Source organism: Hippichthys cyanospilos, chromosome 16, assembly GCF_059441005.1.
Source record: "Hippichthys cyanospilos isolate Australia breed blue-spotted pipefish chromosome 16, RoL_Hcya_1.0, whole genome shotgun sequence".
Classification (NCBI taxonomy): domain Eukaryota; kingdom Metazoa; phylum Chordata; class Actinopteri; order Syngnathiformes; family Syngnathidae; genus Hippichthys; species Hippichthys cyanospilos.
Window position 1 is genome coordinate 10188701 of NC_142384.1, and position 17557 is coordinate 10206257.

Below are 17557 nucleotides of genomic sequence, written 5' to 3' on the forward strand. Positions count from 1 at the left end.
TGATCCTGCAATCTGAAATGGACTGCTTGTACATGTGTGCTAATATCATGATTACGAAAAGTAAAAAAAAATAAAATAAAACACTGTAGATAAGATGAACTGGACGATAAGCTACAGGGCTCAAATCTTGAGAAAAAAATGTTGTGGCGGGTAGTCCTTAATTTACTGTACTTATATTTGCTTTTGCTTACATTACCAGTGTGCTTTTATTAATTTTTACATTGACTATGGATGTTGTTTCTTTAAAAAGAAAAAAAAACAAACACTATATCCTATTATACATACAACTAGTTCTAATAGTCTTTCAGTCTCGTAGCAAAGCGCTTCCCAGCACTGACCTTAGGTGACGCTATCTTGATGTAGACGATGATGGGAGCCAGCGAGGTCTTGGCCAGCTGAGACGGGTGGTTGATGGTGTCGGCGTCCAGGGCCACCAGCTGCAGCGTGCGGGCCAGCTCGAAGATGCGCTCGATCTCGCTCTGGACCTCAGCTGCACGCAGTCCAGCAAACGCATGAGCCCGGTCGGTGAGTCCGTTACAAGCAAAAGGCCACTTTTGTTTCCTTTCGTTTCTTGCAATTGCTAGGTTAGTTCGGGATCATGCAAGAAAAATCCAGTGTGAACTGGCTCAGGTCACATGTTCAGTTCCATTTATGTGCAGTTAAATGGAACGCTGCACAGCATTCTCATTCTGTGGCCTCTCAAACATTAAGGAATTCCTTTATGTTGATTTTCTCTTCTTTAAAAAAAAAAAAGCATAAAAATATGAGAAAGGGAGGCACTTGAAGAATGAGATGCCGTCATTATATGGGCATACATTCTCATTATCATGACACAAGAAGCCAAAGGAAAAAAAAAACAGATTAGTGTTGTTAGGGCTAACAGGCACTGCAGCAATTAGTGGATATGAAAAGTGTGCACACCCCTGTTCAGAATCAGGCTTTTCTGATATGCAAAAAAAATCTGATGCTTTTTTTTTTTTAACAACTCCCTAAAGATGCTGTCTCAAATGTACATTTTTTTTTCTAGAGTCCAGCAATCCAATCCCATGTAGTTATTTATGGTTCAGTCACCTCAAAAACCGATTGTTTTATATAAAGTAACCCATAAAGTTGGGTCAAATTAAAAAACTGAATAAGAATAAGAATAACCCAACTTTGGGTCAAAAAAGGACCGACCCGTTTGGCCAAACTTTTGGAGTTTGAAAAATGTGTAGTTTTGTTTGAAATAACTTCAAAATTTTAAATGGTTCATATAAAGTAACCCAGAAAGTTAAATCAAAAAAGGACAAACCCAATATCTGGCCAAACGTTCTGAAATGCAAAAAACTCTGTTTTTGTACAAAATAACCATGAAAATTGCAGTGTTTTATATAAAAGAATCCAGAAGGTTGGGTCAAATTGTCCTTTTTTGATCCATGAATGGGTTATTTGGCACCGGGAGACAAACAACCATTCACGCATCCAATCGCACCCAAAGACAATTTAGAGTGTCCAACTGTGTGGGAGGAAGCTGGAGTGCCCAGAGAGAACCCACACAGGCTCAGGGAGAACATGCAAACTCCGCACGGCTAGAGTGAGGTGGATTTGAACTCGGGACTCTGAAATGTGAGGCGGACGTGCTAAGCACTCTTCCACTGAGTCGCCCGTTTTTAGAGTCACTGAAGATCAATTAGTTGTCGATCAATCATCGCACCTCAATTCGGGACCCTAAAAAAAGTGTTATTCATTGGATTTTATATTATATAAAACGAGTCGGATGGTTGACATTTTCAAATTGTCTGTTTTCAAAACACATTGACTCCATTCTAAAATCTGAATGGCATTTTGTGTCAAAACTTACAATAGGTTATTTTTTAAATGATCCGTAGGTATGATGGTTAAGCATGTGACAGGTGACCTAAACCATACTGTGCTAAACCGAGGAGTACCGCTGTTTTCAGTGGAAACGCGGCTAATGTTGCCATCAAGCGTGGCGCCCTCGCAGCGATAAGAGCTATTGAGGCCGGAAGTGGAGACAAGGTTTCCATTAACCTCCGCTCACACACGCACGCACACACATACTCATTGGTTACAAAGTGAAGCGAGAAGCTTGCCCCTCCGCTATTCCTGGATTTCTGACAGTAGCTCGACGAGGACCATCTAAAGCGCCTCCGCCCTCACACAAGGTGGAGAGCGGCATGAGAGTATCAGCTTGCCTCTCCGGTTTGGCTCCCGCTCGATCGGAGCAGCTCGCGGCCCTTCTGCCCTCCCACGGATACGCTTTTTGGTTTCATAACACTTTTTTTTTTTTTTTTTTTGGGTGGTAGTCTTTATGGGAAGCTACAGGCTGTCACACAGAGAAGTATGAGGAGCTGCAGACAAGGCAAGCAGACGGATAAATAAAGCGCGGAGGATGGGTGAGAGTCAGGAGGAAAAGGGGGAGAAGGTGGGGCGGGGGGGGGGGTATACATACCCAGGACATCTGATTCAAAAGTGGATGAAGGAGGAGAAAGATAATGCGGAAAGCGGGCCAAAGGTGGAGGAAACATGGGTGAACAAGACACAGGATGAAGAGAGGTCAGACTCAGGAAGTTTTCTCATGTTCGGATTCATGGTCCTGACTACTTGAACTATACTTTTAACCAGTTCATCATAAGCATCCTTAAACCATTCAATCCCAAAGACATATTTTTACGTTTTTTTTTTTTTTTTTTAACCCTTGTGCAGTATTTTGGCCAATCCATTGACCAAAGGCATTTTAAATCAAAGTAAAAGCACTAAAAGAAGGCACCAGGGAGCTGAAATTTTACCCAAATGGTGACATCATGTCAAAGTTTGAAATAGCACGACCAACTTATCACACTTCCTGGAAAGTGCCATCGCTTGGCTTAAATACTGTGAGTAGGCTGTGGAATAATTTGTGGAAAAGAAAAATAGACAAAATACTGCATACTATATATATATATATATATATATATATATATATATATATATATATATATATATATATATAATTACCCAACCACTACAGGTAATTAAATGCTAAAGTAATTAGCTACTTTAGATGAATACTAACAATCTATTACTTTAGTGATTACCATAGTACTTTAGTACCTAATCTATTTTCTATTGGTTCTAATTTAGTGCCAAAGTAATGTATTCCTTTAGGTAATATAGTGCTAAAATAATCAAACAAATGAAATGAATACCTAGGCATTATTGTCTGGACACTTAAAAACAAAAATATGTTTTTGGGGATTGACTAAGTTAAAGAGGAAATCAAGTAAAAACCAAAAACTTTACAACGTGTTCCATGTAGCCACACTAATCTCATCACAATATTTTGATGAATATTCTCTTTGTGGATTATGAATTAACCACCTGTTTTTTGTTTTCCGTCTCAGGGAGCGGCCATTTTGTTTCACAAAGTAGTTTAATGACAACAAATGATAAAAGTGTACGTGTGTGCGCACGCATTGGGGCTTACCCAGGCTGGAACGGGTGCTTGAGCGCTCGATGATGGTGTGTTTGCTGGGGTTGTTGAGGACCGAGCGCTTGGCCAGCGAGATGTCCGCCGTCACCCGTGTGATGGATATCCTACCATAGGAGGAAGTCGCTTAGTAAAAACAAACAAACAAAAAATGCCTAGGACGGATACACTTACCTTCCCTCGAACTTGTGTTTCAGGAAATCAAAAAGAGCCTTCTGCATCATGTCTGTCACCTGCAGAGCAATGGTCACATGGTCAGAAAGGCGGCAAACTCGCTGCGATAGGCAGAATGCTACAAACAATAGAATAAGGCAAACGGCCTTGTTTTTTGCATTAGTTCAGATGCAAGTTTGCTTCCATTTTGTTTTTGTGATTGCATCATTTTTTGGGTTAAAGTCTTTGCATTCTTTGTTTGCAGCTGTTTTTATCTGAGTGTTCTTTTTTGCATTTGTTTTGTGGTAAGTTTGCTTCCATGTCATTTTTGTGATTCATCTTTTGTGCCTCGTTTTTTAAAATCTGTTTGCATTTTTTGTTTTTTTTTGCATTTGTTTTGATGTAAGTACGCTTTTATTTTGTGTTGGTGATTGCATATTTTTCGCAGCATATTTTTGTTTGCAGTTGTTTTCTTTTGTTTTTGTTTGATTTCTGATTGTAGCGTTCTGCTGGTTACAACACATTTGCCATCTTGTACTTACATCACAAGTTACAATTCTACAGTCATGTATACAAAAGTATTGGGATAACACAGTTCCGTATACAAGTAAAATAATAGACAGCGGTACATCAATGTGTCCCAAAACTTTTGCTCACTTGGTTGTATTTTAATGTATTTGTACCACGATTCATTTAGGTACAAAAATATCTGGACGCACGACTAATTACACTTATAGAAATAGTAGGTTCAAAAGTATTGGGACACATTTACCATGTAGCATTCACCAGTCCCAATAATTCTTGCAATTAACAAAAGTATCGGGACGTGTTGTTATTACACCTGTGCACATATGTGGACGGAAATAGCGGGACGAATGATTGTGTTTGTTTGCATAGATACATTCATATACAAACATTCTACATTAATGTGTGGACAAAAAAATTGGGACACAGTCGGCCGGGTTTGTGCCTATGGATGTTAGGCCCAGACAAACGAGGAAAGAAGTGAAGTTATTCCCAATTATTTTAAGCTATGGCAGCTTCAACTTGGTCTTGGTCTTCTTTTCATCCAATTAGCATCAATCAAAAGTGAACCTTTACTTAGTTGAAGCTAACTTTCTCCAATTGGATCTTATGAGATGATGTACCTAACCAAGTGTCCCAGGAGTGCGCTCACCTCGTAGCCTTTGAGCGACGGTCCGACCAGGATGATGGGTCTCATGGAAGGAACCACGTCATAGGGAGGCACGTGCTCCATCTGCGGGAAGGGACACGCATCTTTTAATACACTCATAAATGGACCTGCGGTTACATCCTGAAAGCAAGCAAATCAATACCCGGTTCACGTCTATCATGATTTAATGACTACTCTGAGTCACTTTCACACACATTACAGGAACTTCTACTCCTCTGTCTGCTGTCTCACTTAATTAAAGTCTGCTTAATTATGCCCAGAGTGTCAGGGGAGCTGGCTTTTTGCACTCACTGGCCCCAATACAACGTACATCTTCTAAAAGTAAGGACATCCAACATAAGAGTGAGATGGAAAATTCATTTCCTGACATTTTTAGTCTTTCAAAATCTAAGTTCAGACATGGTATTTTCATACCCGATGGTACAAAAAGTGCAGATAAGCATGTTTGAACTCTGTATTGACGCAAAGAAAAAAAAAAAAGTATATTGAGCCATCAACACGTATACGCAACGCCCACGCATAGATGAGCGATTCTTTAAGCTTATTCTCACTATGTGACTCATGACAAGTATGATTCATCCATAAAAGCGCTTTTCCTCTTCAAAAGTCACTTTTCTCAACACAGAACCACTGCCATGAAAAACCATCACTCCGATATACACGGTAATGGTGAGAAATCTATATTCCCATCACCTCTACTCTTTGTGTTGAAAGGCATTTACATGATATTACATTACACTACATAAATCTCTTTCGGCCTCATTTGCATCCGCACGGGCTATAAATACGTATTTTAAAAGACTTCTAATGGCTCTCGTCTGTGCGGGGCCCAATACTGGAGTGGTGTACATAACAGCAGTGTATTAATAGTGTTAGCGCCGAGCACATTGGGCTGCATGGTGTCACGTACTATGTACAGTAACCCCGTTCTCTCCGCCGGCGCGTTTACATGCATTTCCACTTCCACTGATCCGCTTTGGCATTGAATGTGGAGCTTCCAAAATATCTCCTCTGTCATCTCTGCACCCTGACTCAATTTTGCTAAATGATGACTACACTTATGTGTGCATAGTTGTACACATCTCGGGTATGCTAATAATAAATCCGGGATGATCCCTTCTTTCATGTTGCGAGACGAACGGTGTAGTAATTAAGATATTTTTTTAATACACATATATGTATATACATATATAAAATGATTGTTCAGTCTTATTTGAATTTCCCTCATGTTGCGGTCACTTTAAAATGTTAATACCCAGATATTTCCGTCTTATGTTCAAACAGATCTGGCCGCAGAGCCTCCGTCTCCCACTTCTGTCACAAATGGAGATGAAGGCGTGTCGGGCGCATCAATGGACGTGCACCTGCGCCGTCGCCATGGCTGCAATTAGTCCCGAGGCTTGGTAGGTGATGCATTTGAATGTATATTTATTGGTGGTGGATTTGGGAATTGCTCCCTTTTCCATTAAGTAAGTTTTTCATTATGCGGTGCTCTTTAAAAGTGCTTCTGCAACAGATGGTCAAAAGAAAAGTAACATATTCCATTGTGCTTATTTTTAAAATATTAAAAATTCCTGGGAGACATTTTTTTCTGCAGGCTGCTGTTTGAAGATTCATGATTACTGTAACATGTATGCAAAATTCCTATGAGTGTTGCATAATTTACCGTATGTTAGCATTAAGCAAGCAAACCTTTCTTAATACACGTAAATGTTTGTTCATACAGATTTCAGTGTTTAAATTTGCAATGAATCGAAAATTCGGGGGCGCTAACAAACCACTTAATTACGCTGACATTTCTATATAGCACTTGTGTACTGGTGGCTCTGGCTCCATTATATCTATGACTAGCGTGAATTAGCCGCTGGCTAGCAGTGCTCCATATAGGCAAGCGTGATAGATGTAAAAGACAGCACACTTTGATGTTGACAACATGATACAGTTGCCATTTCTAATCATCACATAAAAAACACATGCTGGCTCAAATACGCTGTTTCAGCTGCCAAATTTGTGTCATAGAGCAAAATTTAGGGGAAGATATTTGGAGGAGGGAAGTGCTGATAAGCTTTTAATTTTCGTTAAGTAAATAAATGTTCATCAGCAAAAATGTATAAAAGATGGCCATTCGGAATAAATTGGGAATGTGTTTATAATTGTTTTTCGCCAAGTAAAAAAAAAACAACATTTATTTCATCTGAACATTAATTGATTTTTATTTTCTCTAAGATATCCAAATACTGAAAATCCTCGATAGCGGCCACCTTAATTTTAATGTTTCACTTTTAAATGCGCTTTTAAATGATTTGCTAAATGCATTTTGAGAAAGTGAGTAAAAGTGAGAATTAAAGAGTAACTTAAATGGCACACTCCCGGTGATCTGATAGCCAAGTGGCTGTGCCATGTTGTACTTTAGATGTAGTCCCATCTGGGAGAAATTTCAGCTCCCGGGTGTCTCCTTTCAATGCTTTCTCTTTCATGTGAAATACCTTTGATGTAAACAACAAAGGATTGGACAAAATGCAGCATAAGGGTTAAATGTTTAAAACATGTTAAATATTTTAACATGGTCATGCCATCAGTTTTTCATCTGCAGGTGTGTCGGGAATCCCCCTCATCATAAAGGGGGGTTCACAGCTATTGATTCAGGAATAATGAATGACTAATTAATTGTGAGCACAGCCTTTGACTTACAATAGAGGCAGCGCAACAAAAAAATGCCCCTTTCCTCCATTTTTTTTTCAAATCTCTATGATGATAAGGAAGATGTTAGTGAAGATGTTAGGAAAGGAAAAGCACACTCACCGACTTCTGTTTCTGTTTAGCTGGACCGCCTACAGAAGCATTCCGCAGAACATGCCAGAAGACACACAAAAACACACGCAGACAAGAGCACGGTTAGTCATTGACAGGTTAGCATTGAGAGGAGGGGGTGCACCCCCGCCGGGGGTACAGTTCGTTGCGCCATCCTATTAGAGTTTCAGGCAGGAGTAAGGTGTTAGTGAAGGCATCTTGGAAGAGTTATAGTGGGGCAAACGCAGGCAGGTGGGCGGAGGAAGGGAGGGAGGGGCTGTCGGAGAAAGCAAGAAGCATCCCTTCCCCGCTCCCCAATCCCAAACTCCAGTCCCATCACTTCCTAGCGTTACCTTCTTAAAGAAAGGCAGCCGGTGCGTGTTGGCCTGAGGCGAGGTCACGCTGCCGGACATGCCCTTGGGGGAGCGAGGGTCCCCCTGCGACTCAGGGAGCTCCTCGGCATCCAGGTCCAGGGGGTCAACGTCATAGGTCACCGTGGGCATGTCCACGTGCGCTAATTGGTATGGGGCCGGAGGGGACGCAGAGGAAAAGAAGCCAAAGAGCGGAGACAGTGACAGAAATAAGGAAAAAGGGGGAAGATACAAGGCGAGATGTGAGATGCATCAGAACGGAAGCACCAAAGGAAATAAAAGGAGATGACATTGACAGGAGCGTGGGGATGTCACATTTTCACAAGAAAACGCAATGCTGCATGAATACTGAGCAGGGACACAGACTGAAATGATTTCTACTCATTTGTTTTTGGGGTGTTTTTGAATACATCTAATAGGCTTGACACAAACGGGACTTTGGAGCAGATCACAGATTAGCAAGTTAAAAAAAAATCACCAATCTACGGAAGAGGATTTGGGTCAGGGATGAAGAAAAAAGGCTGGTAGAATTCTGACTTTATTCCCAGAATTTGGAATTCTGACTTTGAAGTCATAATTTCAACTTTAAATGCTGACTTCAAAGTCAGAATTTTGAGAATTTTTAAAGTCAAAGTATTTATTGTCATATGCACAGTGTAGAACAAAGTTCTCCGTACAATGAATTGAAATGAAATGGCGACCACACGAGTGTCGCAAAAAGAAGTACCAAGTTAAGAGAAAAAAAAGTATAACAACATACATGAAACAGAGAAGTATGAAACATACGTGGGTGAGATCTTACTTTGAAAGTCAGAATTTTGACTTTAAAGTTGGAATTCTGACTTTCTGACTTTATTCTCAGTATTCTGATTTCTCACTTTAAAGGCAGAATTTTAAAGCCAGAAATGTTTCCCTTTATTCTCAGAATTCTCGTTTTGTTCTCAAAATATTTTCTCTTTAAGGCCAGGATTATGATTTCAGAGTCCCAAAAATCAGAATTATGACTTTAAACTCAGACTGGTCTCAGAATTCGCACTCTAAAGTCAGAATTATGACATTTCTTACACTAATAATGGCTGAGTACTCCGAGCAATTGCAGCTGCTCCAATGAAGATACCCAAAAAAGCAACCATATTAGTTTGTGAAAGTATTAGTTAGTCATTGAGAAAGCTAACTAAAGCCTCTTTCTGAACAGAACAATCTGTATCCAATTTCATGTTGTTGTTTCTGGCAAATTCGATGGAAAAATGCATAAGTAACCTGTTTAATAGAACGATTGAGATTGGACTCGCTAGCACTTCAAACAAAAGCCAAAATCTAATGATAAACTTCTCTGCAGCTGTTGTGATGTTTGGTCAGCAAAAAGATTTTTGAAGATTATTATACAGTATTACCGAAAGATCTCATCTATGCGCGTACATAAATGCATGGGAATGAGTATTCTAAAGGACTAATATCACGAGCGTGAGTGTGGGCACAGTTGAATGAGAGCCATTGATGTGGCAACAAAACGGCTGCAGAGCCTTCATTAAAGCAACAAAAGCTGAGTGACGTGAGCTGAAAATGGAGACAGAAGGAGGAATCTATCAAGAAATGGACAGGGGGTCATCATGTCACAGGGTGGGAAGATCTCTTTCCAGGCAGAACCTCTCTTAGAACTCGTGACTCGTTGGCCCACTGATTAATGTCCAATTATGCCCTTTATATGCAAATTCAGACTCCTCTTTTGACCTCACCTGTGCCAGGTGGGGTGGGCCTGCGTGTTCCCGTAGCAACATCCAGGCTAGAGCTTCCTCCGGATTTACTAAGATAGGACAGAAGCATATGTTAGCTTTAACAACCATCTTCAGAGTTGCATGTAGTACCCAATATGCCTCAACCCAATTTCCCAAGTCCCAGCATTAGCTGTCTCTTTTGGACCCAGTGCTAGGTTAGCTAGCCCAATTAGATTTATTTTGACCCATAGGTGTCGAAGTCCAGTCCTGGAGGGCCGGTATCCTGCGTGTTTTAAGAATGCTTTATCCTGTTAAACTCATTCTCTGCCATTGCCGACTATAGACGTCAAAGCTCCATTATTACTGGGCTGCCACTGAATAAGTTAGGTATGTTTAAATGTGTTTAAATATGTTAAACGTAAAGTGGGAGGAGCAAAGTTGTAATAAGTGAGTCGAGAACATATTCCTTGCCTTAAAAAGGGGTGTCCCATACAATTTAATGTGTTTTTGCTAACGCTGACCTGGAGCTAAGTCGGTTCTGTCTCATCCTCTGCTCCTGTAGAAGCCGGGTGTTCTCCAGCTTGACCGGGCTGGGGATGAAGCCCACCTCGCAGCCTTCCTTCACCAAACGCCCGATCCACCAATCGTTGTTATATTTCTGCGAGCGGAAAACAAATAGTCAGGCAGAACTAGACGATCGCCGACCGCAGGACGGTGCCAACAAACCTCTTTGATGTGTAGGAAGTCTTTGGCTTCGAAGGATATGGCCATGCCCTGCACAGGAACGTCATCGCTGGGGCCCGGGTTGTAACCCACGTTTGTTCGCACCGCAAACGCAACTGGTTTGGTCTAGACAAAGAAAAAAAAAAAAACATCAACAAATACAGTACATAAACGTACACAGAATAGAATAGCCTTTTGAGGATAATTGGGTACAGAAAATGGATGAATAAAATAGCTTTTGGGGGATTTATAAAAATGTGGCTATATATAACACTTTTGTAAATGGAGGGGTGGGGTAAACAGTGTTAAAAAGAGCATTAAATGCTTTAATATCAAAGGATTATTTTCTCATTCCTTATTCTGTAATGCACTTAACGAGGAGAGTAAAAAAGAAAAATGAAGTTTTATTGTCAATTACATACATTACAATGCCCGATGTTGATCATTTGGCACAACAGTAAAAAAAATGATATTTTTTTAAAATCTGCACATGAAAATGTTTCTCATTTATCAACATAGTGTTGTAATTTTTGCTACGCTGTGCCGTAATATGCTAACACTGAAAGAAGTAATATGCCTATTCTAAGAATAAAGTCAGTTAACTCTATTTTCTTTCAATGTGAGTAAGAAAATGGCTCATAAAATATTAATGTGGAATAGTTAAGGGATTTTTATTGAACTGTTGCAAATCTTCAATGCTATCCTAGAATATTTAGTCAAAAGTCAGAATTTTTAGTGAAAGGTCAAAATTCTGTCAAAATTCTAACATTTTTTTTACTTTAGTCAGAATTTTGAGGGGAAAAAATGAGAATACAATGAGAATTCTTAGAATAAAACGAAAAATCTTAATTCAGAAAAAATTGAATCTTTAGAAAAAAGATGAAGTAAAGAGCACAAAGTAAAGATATCTGTTTTAAACTTTAAGATAGAAAGTTCAAATTCAAGGTGAACACTGACCTTTGCTTTCTCGAGCGTGGCGAGGGCCTGCCTGTCCGCCTCCTTCCTCAGGGCCTCGGGGTCCTCCTCCAGGGACACGTCGGAGTCCGACGGCCGGCTCGTGTAGGAGTCGGCCGAGCCCTGACGCACAAACAGAATGGCGTGAGGGATGTTCTGTTTGCTCATTAGCCTATTGGCCATCTTTTTCGATTTCCTGTCCATTTTCGCATGTAAAGTATGCCAAGATCACATCGTGTGTGACCTACATGATCGCTTATTAAGAGCTGAAAGCTGACTCACTGTAATGTGAGGTGCTTTGGCCGCGCAACAAAAGCTAGTCGACCATGCAGATAAGCCATCAGGTACACACCACTACTACACGCACATAATGTGCAGAGTACTGGACACTTCATTAGGTACACCTGCTCGCATCTTAAAAACAGTAATACTGTAGTTGAATTAGGGAACTAAAATATATATTTAATTAAAAAAAATTGACCTATGATATGCAATTGAATTTATTTCATATATTAAAAAAAAAAAAATTAATGCAAATTACAAAGACATTCCACAATGGTCGTTTACATTCTTTTACCTTAAAAAGTTGCCTGACGACTCACTGGGAAAATAATTATTTGCACACTTTACAAAACCAATTTCAAACACCCTATTAGAAGACTAAAACAAATGCCCGTAACAATGAGTATTTGAATATTTTACAGGGAAAGAATAAGATTAAACCATCAAAGAAATCAATTTCACCAATCTTTGAAACAAAATACTATTTATTATGCTGGTCTTACATTAGTTCTGAGGTTTTACTCAAGAAAAATGCAATTAATCACAATTAATTATGCAACACTTGTGATTAATTAGTTAAACATCTTCACTATGGAAAATTTAGTGATTAATTTGTTAAAAATGTTGCGTGACAGCACAAACACACACAATATATATAAAATATAAAACACAAATATATATATATATATATATATATATATATATATATATATATATATATATATATATATATATATGCACACATTACTATTAAAAAAAAACGAAACTGAATTTGAAAGAAAAATTGCTTGTAAAAAGATAATTAACATATAATTATGTTTATTTTTCCAAATCATTCTGCCTAAAATCTGTTATATCTATCCTCAATAAAATGATCGGTTGGCTAAATCTTCCAATTGACATGGCTCATGCATTGGATTGTGCAGGTGTACCTAATGAACTGTCTAGTTAGTGAATACATAATTTTCATTCAGCGTAACTTGACTTCCCACCACGACCACGTCCCACTTCGAACGTGTCGACCCAATTATGCCGTGTGAACTTTTACTATAGAGTGTTTAGGAGTCCGATTTATATAAGCACGCTCATTGTTTTGCTTCTTCTTTTTTTGTATCTTAGGGCCTGGGTGCTTTGTAGGTGGTGCTGACAAGAGCGCCGACAGCTGAGTGCGCCAAGCAGAACAAGTGAGTCATGAGGTGTGGGCCTCCAAAATAGAGGTGAGAGCACGCAAAAGATGACACAAGCCATATGTAAGCGCGATGAACAAATTCTCTGCTGACGAGTCAACTGCACGTGTCACATTTGAAATGCCATCTTTGATGCGATGACCACAATGATGTTCGAGAAGGTCTTGTCTTTTGAAATATTTGCGGTGTCCCTTGTGTTCAGAGGAAACAAATCCAATTTTTTTCCAAACTAATATACATCATCTCACAAAATATATCAATAATCATGGCCCAGGATGTACATTATAAAAAGAATCTACAGCCAATAGTCTCTGTAGGAATAAAATGGAGGACGACAGAAGATTAATTCAATTATCCCTTCATCAAAAAAGAGAAATGTATACAGTAAAACATCATGTGCTGGCACCTAGTGGCCGAAAGATGAATCACATCCCAAATTAAATCCCAAAAATGAGGTATAATTGGCAGTAATAGGAGCCCAAAATGGATGGATGGATGAAGAGATATAGCACCGTAGTGTATTGTAAAATACAAATATTAAGGCAATCAAAACATAGATAATAGGCAGTGTAAATAAATATGCTGATTTTATGGGATTCTGATAGTTGAAAGTTAGACTGAGACCCAGCCTACTCATTTGTGTCCGCTGTTGTGTCCATTTTGTTCTGTCCAAGACAGCAAAATCAATTGCATTCCAGTCAAACACAGGAGACATGACCGAAAAGGCCAAGATGTCCTCTACTATGCGCACTAGGAATGAGTAGCATTGGTTCAATAAGTCAAAAGACAAAAATGAATGGGTTGGGTCTTCAGAGGTTAATGTAATTTCAATTCTGATTTCTAAATAAAGTTATGAAGGTGATCAGAAGCAACTGAGGCACCACAGCATCAGACATGTGTTAAGATTTGCATTTACATTAAATGTGGAATGGATTTCTGTATGTTTATATGAGTGTCAAAGCATTATTGTGATAACGAAGAATGGGATCGGTCGATTTGAAGATTTGGTTACAAGAAGCTTCGGGGCTGCTGTAGAAGGCAAAAACAACAAGAGTGTGTGTGAGGAGTGTTTTTACATGCGTGTGTGTTTAATGTCCCGCGCTGCCTTTCATTACTGTCCTCATCTCTCTTTGTGCAATTCCCAACCAAACGACAAACACCAGAGTGTTGATTCTAGCTCCGCCACCTGTCGCATTGTGCCGCTCGGCAGACTCGCATGTAGACACTCCCTGTTGCCGAGGCGACGGCGCCCTCGCTAATTCCCCGTGTTCCTCCGCACAGACGCGCTTACCCACACACCGTCCCCACTTCCTGTTGCATCTCGGCGCATGTAATGAGGATGGCACCAGACGCCCCCGCTGACCAGCTCTGACTCATCTTCTGGGAGCATCCCCACAACACGGGAAGTTTAACACAGACTCTAATGGCTGACCTTGGAGGTGGGGAGGAGGGGGTCGTACCAAAATAAAAGACGCAGGGATGACGTCCGAAATAACTGACAAATGCTTGACTCACACCGCTCGCTGAGTCGCGTAACATTTGTTACATCCATTCATTATTTATTAGGGGAAAACAGACAGGCACAAAAATTTTACTATAAAAAAATGTAAAAGCCCTCTAATAAATACATTCATCCATCCACATGGGCATGGGGAGAGCATGGAAACCCCACACAAGGGAGCCGGAATTGAACCCACAACCTCTGCATGTGAGGCAGACGTGCTAACCAGTGCAACCCCCATTAAATACTGTAACGCGGGGGTCCACTGTCCTGGGCAATGACAGCGAAAGTTGCAAGTTAACATGAGCCTATGCTAGCTAATTTTGGGCAATCGACCGGGTGCGCCCTCAACTGGTCACATTCGTATTCACAGCTATGGACAATTGAGCAATTTGGAGTCTCGCTTGAACCGAACAGTCATATATTGGGGATGCGGGAGAAATGAAGAAGATGGCTGTAGGGAGTACAAAACAAAACAAAAGCCTCAAGGAACTCAACTCCACCAATCAGACGTCTTCTTCCCCTGTCTTTCGTCTTCCCCTCCTCATGTCACCGGGGCCGTGTCTCTAATTTAGCCGCTTGCTTCATTTCGCATACAGCTCCCTGTTCAAAATAGCTGCGAGTCACATGACGGCGTAGCCGCCTTCCCATTGGCCGCCGCCAGTCTCGAGACCCCCGCGGTGTCATAGTAACCACCTCAGCCGCATCCATGTGGAGGAGGAGATGGGAAACTTGAGGATGGTTGTGGATGAATTTGAATGCGTTTGAAAGAATCCATCACACTCATTCGGGTTTAATGAGTCTGAGAATCAACATAGAGGGAATAATGGCGAAAAAAGGGAGGCGGTCTGTCAGATGAGTCGGGTGCATGGTGATGCATTCGCGCCTTCTTAGCGGTGATATTGAATAACTCAGTGGGGCAAAACAGGGAGAACACGCAATTGGCAAATGGACAAGCGCTTTGACTAATGAGTGTCCAGAAGCGTCGTCGCCACGCAACAAAGAAAAATGAGTTCAAGCTCCAAACGGGCGCTTTCTCGGGAACCAGCCGAAAGCACCTTCTGGGAGGAGGCAAAGCGTCAACGATACGTAAAGGCAGATTGAAAGACAGCAAAGGGGACGAAAACGGATATATATATATTTGCTATCTTGTACAAAACACATGACAGAGTTTTAGGTACCAGACAGTCTGCAAACTGAGCCCAGTGATTGGACCACTTCTGGACTGGGCAAAATTGAATGGCGCTAGACTAGTCTTTGTAGTCCACGTCTCAAGTTCGAAGACATTCGGTCTCGGTCCAAAACAAGTGAAGGCATGTGATCCAGACCTTAATGACTTCAAATCTCAAGGCTTTTAGTCTTGTCTAAAGTAATGTCTAAATCAACAAGTCCAAGTCATCCCAAGTCAAAATCCTTAAGGTCCAAGTTGAAGACTTTTGGTCTTAGGAAAAGCAATTTTTGCAAAAGAGGTTTGTAAGCATAACGTATGATGTCATTTAGTCTAAGTCTGTTACAGAGTTTGCGCTCTCTGTCTTCCATATATCCAAAGTTAGTTATGGAGGCATTTGATTGAAAATGTAAGTCATTTAATGTAAGTCTTTAGCCTTTTAGTCTGAGTGTTAAATAGGGCTGAAATGAATCCTGGAGAAAAAAAAAAAACGGTTCAAGGCATTTTTTTTCTTTCCCTGGATTCCCACTTATTTGTGCACATGGCAGAAAAAAAAATGGCGGTAACAATTGCTAATGCACCGCATGACAGTAAAACATGCCAGAGGCGCCAACTCCAAAATCAACCTTACTCTACAAAATAATAGACAGACCTGAATGCCATGCTTTGGCTTTTATTTTGAAGTTGTTCCGAGCAGTGTGTCGCAGCACAGTAGCTAGCTTTTCTGCTGCAACTGTTGCTAAAGATGTGAAAAACACAACGTTGTTCTGAAATCACATTCAATCGCTAGCCTAAGGGCGCTAACAAATGACTAAATTTTGTCGGCATACACTACCTGTTGCCAATGTTTACCAATTGCCCAGGCTTTGTTATAGCTGTGTCTAGCATAAATTAGCCACTAGAAAGCAAGGCTGCTTGTAAATGACTCTGCACACTTTAATGCTGACAGTCTGACACAGCTGCCGTTCTTACTGATCACTTTCTAACAAATTTTCCAAATGAATTTTGCCGGCAAATTTGTCTCATAAACCAAAAGTCATGTCTAAAATGTAATGTTCCTGGAGAGGGAAGTAGTGTGTTGCTAAATACTGACAAACAATGTTCAACAAAAAAATTAGAAAAATTGGTTATTTTTACTAGTTGCATAGTCTTAGTTGCATAAATCTAATGCAACTATTAGGTCATTTAGTCGAAGTCTTAAATCTTATGTTCTTAAAGCTTAACAAAGCCTAAAATCACTTTCATCATCATTTTCCTAAATTAATTTAGTTGAAGGCCTTGCGTCTTATATCAAGGCTTTTGGTTCAAGCCCAAAGAAAACCCCTGAATCAGTATGACCTTGTTAAAAGACTCAAGACTGTTTGCAGCTATTTAGTCAATATCAAAAGTAACATGACCAAAGGCTGAAGCAGTCATTTAGTCCATATGTCAATCAAGTCAATTATGAATTGATAATTCTCTTTTGAATTATATTTCCTGGAGTGAAGTTATAAGTGGAAGCAGAATCATATCGTAAAACAGAGTAAATGTCAGAAAGGATAAGACCGGAGTGCCTGAATGCAACGCAAACGCGCAAAAACAAATCACGTCTGAAGCACACGGAGAGCGTCTGCGAGCGGCCATTTTTATTTGCTCTGTCACAGCGGTGTCATGGCAACAAGGCCCGAGGGTGTGGAGTTCACAGGAGATGTGAGTCATACGTCGAAGGTTCTTTTTTCATAAGAATGCTATAAATATGAAAATACAATTTCACTGGGGAAATGTTTGGAAAGCTGTCTTAAAAAGCCAACTAAAGTTACTAAATTATTACAACAGCAATAAATAATGCAGTTTACTGTAGATGTACGCCACAATAATCAAAATAATTGTTGTAATGTTACATGAATTGAATACCTCTGATAATAACAATAAAAACTGAGCATAAAGAATGCATGTAAAAAGCCAAGTGCAAAAGCATAATCATTTATGATTGGTACAAGACGACAAGAATCTACTGTAAATCTGTTGTAGAAATGTAATTTCATGTTTTCAAGTTATGATCGCATCAAC

General features: G+C 40.0%; 1 protein-coding gene and 1 long non-coding RNA gene across 3 annotated transcripts in view; one reads left to right on the plus strand and one right to left on the minus strand.

Moving 5' to 3' along the window:
• The window catches only part of cacnb1 (calcium voltage-gated channel auxiliary subunit beta 1), a 35691-nt gene that overhangs the window by 5927 nt on the left and 12207 nt on the right, over positions 1-17557 (minus strand). Inside the window, exons 3-11 of one of the 2 annotated variants that reach the window (XM_088436284.1) lie at positions 11374-11493; positions 10420-10542; positions 10215-10351; positions 9715-9782; positions 7620-7648; positions 4800-4880; positions 3644-3702; positions 3467-3576; positions 339-490 (exon numbers count right to left, since the gene is read on the minus strand). In XM_088436284.1, the coding sequence (XP_088292410.1) occupies positions 339-490; positions 3467-3576; positions 3644-3702; positions 4800-4880; positions 7620-7648; positions 9715-9782; positions 10215-10351; positions 10420-10542; positions 11374-11493 (879 nt within the window). Of the gene's footprint in view, positions 1-338; positions 491-3466; positions 3577-3643; positions 3703-4799; positions 4881-7619; positions 7649-7960; positions 8122-9714; positions 9783-10214; positions 10352-10419; positions 10543-11373; positions 11494-17557 lie in introns of both variants that reach the window. The other variant, XM_088436285.1, reaches the window with a different exon arrangement.
• On the plus strand, positions 378-15048 carry LOC148410499 (uncharacterized). The gene is made up of 5 exons (XR_015868106.1): positions 378-525; positions 6102-6220; positions 7640-7711; positions 12772-12869; positions 14121-15048. It is a non-coding gene; the product is annotated as an uncharacterized LOC148410499 (long non-coding RNA).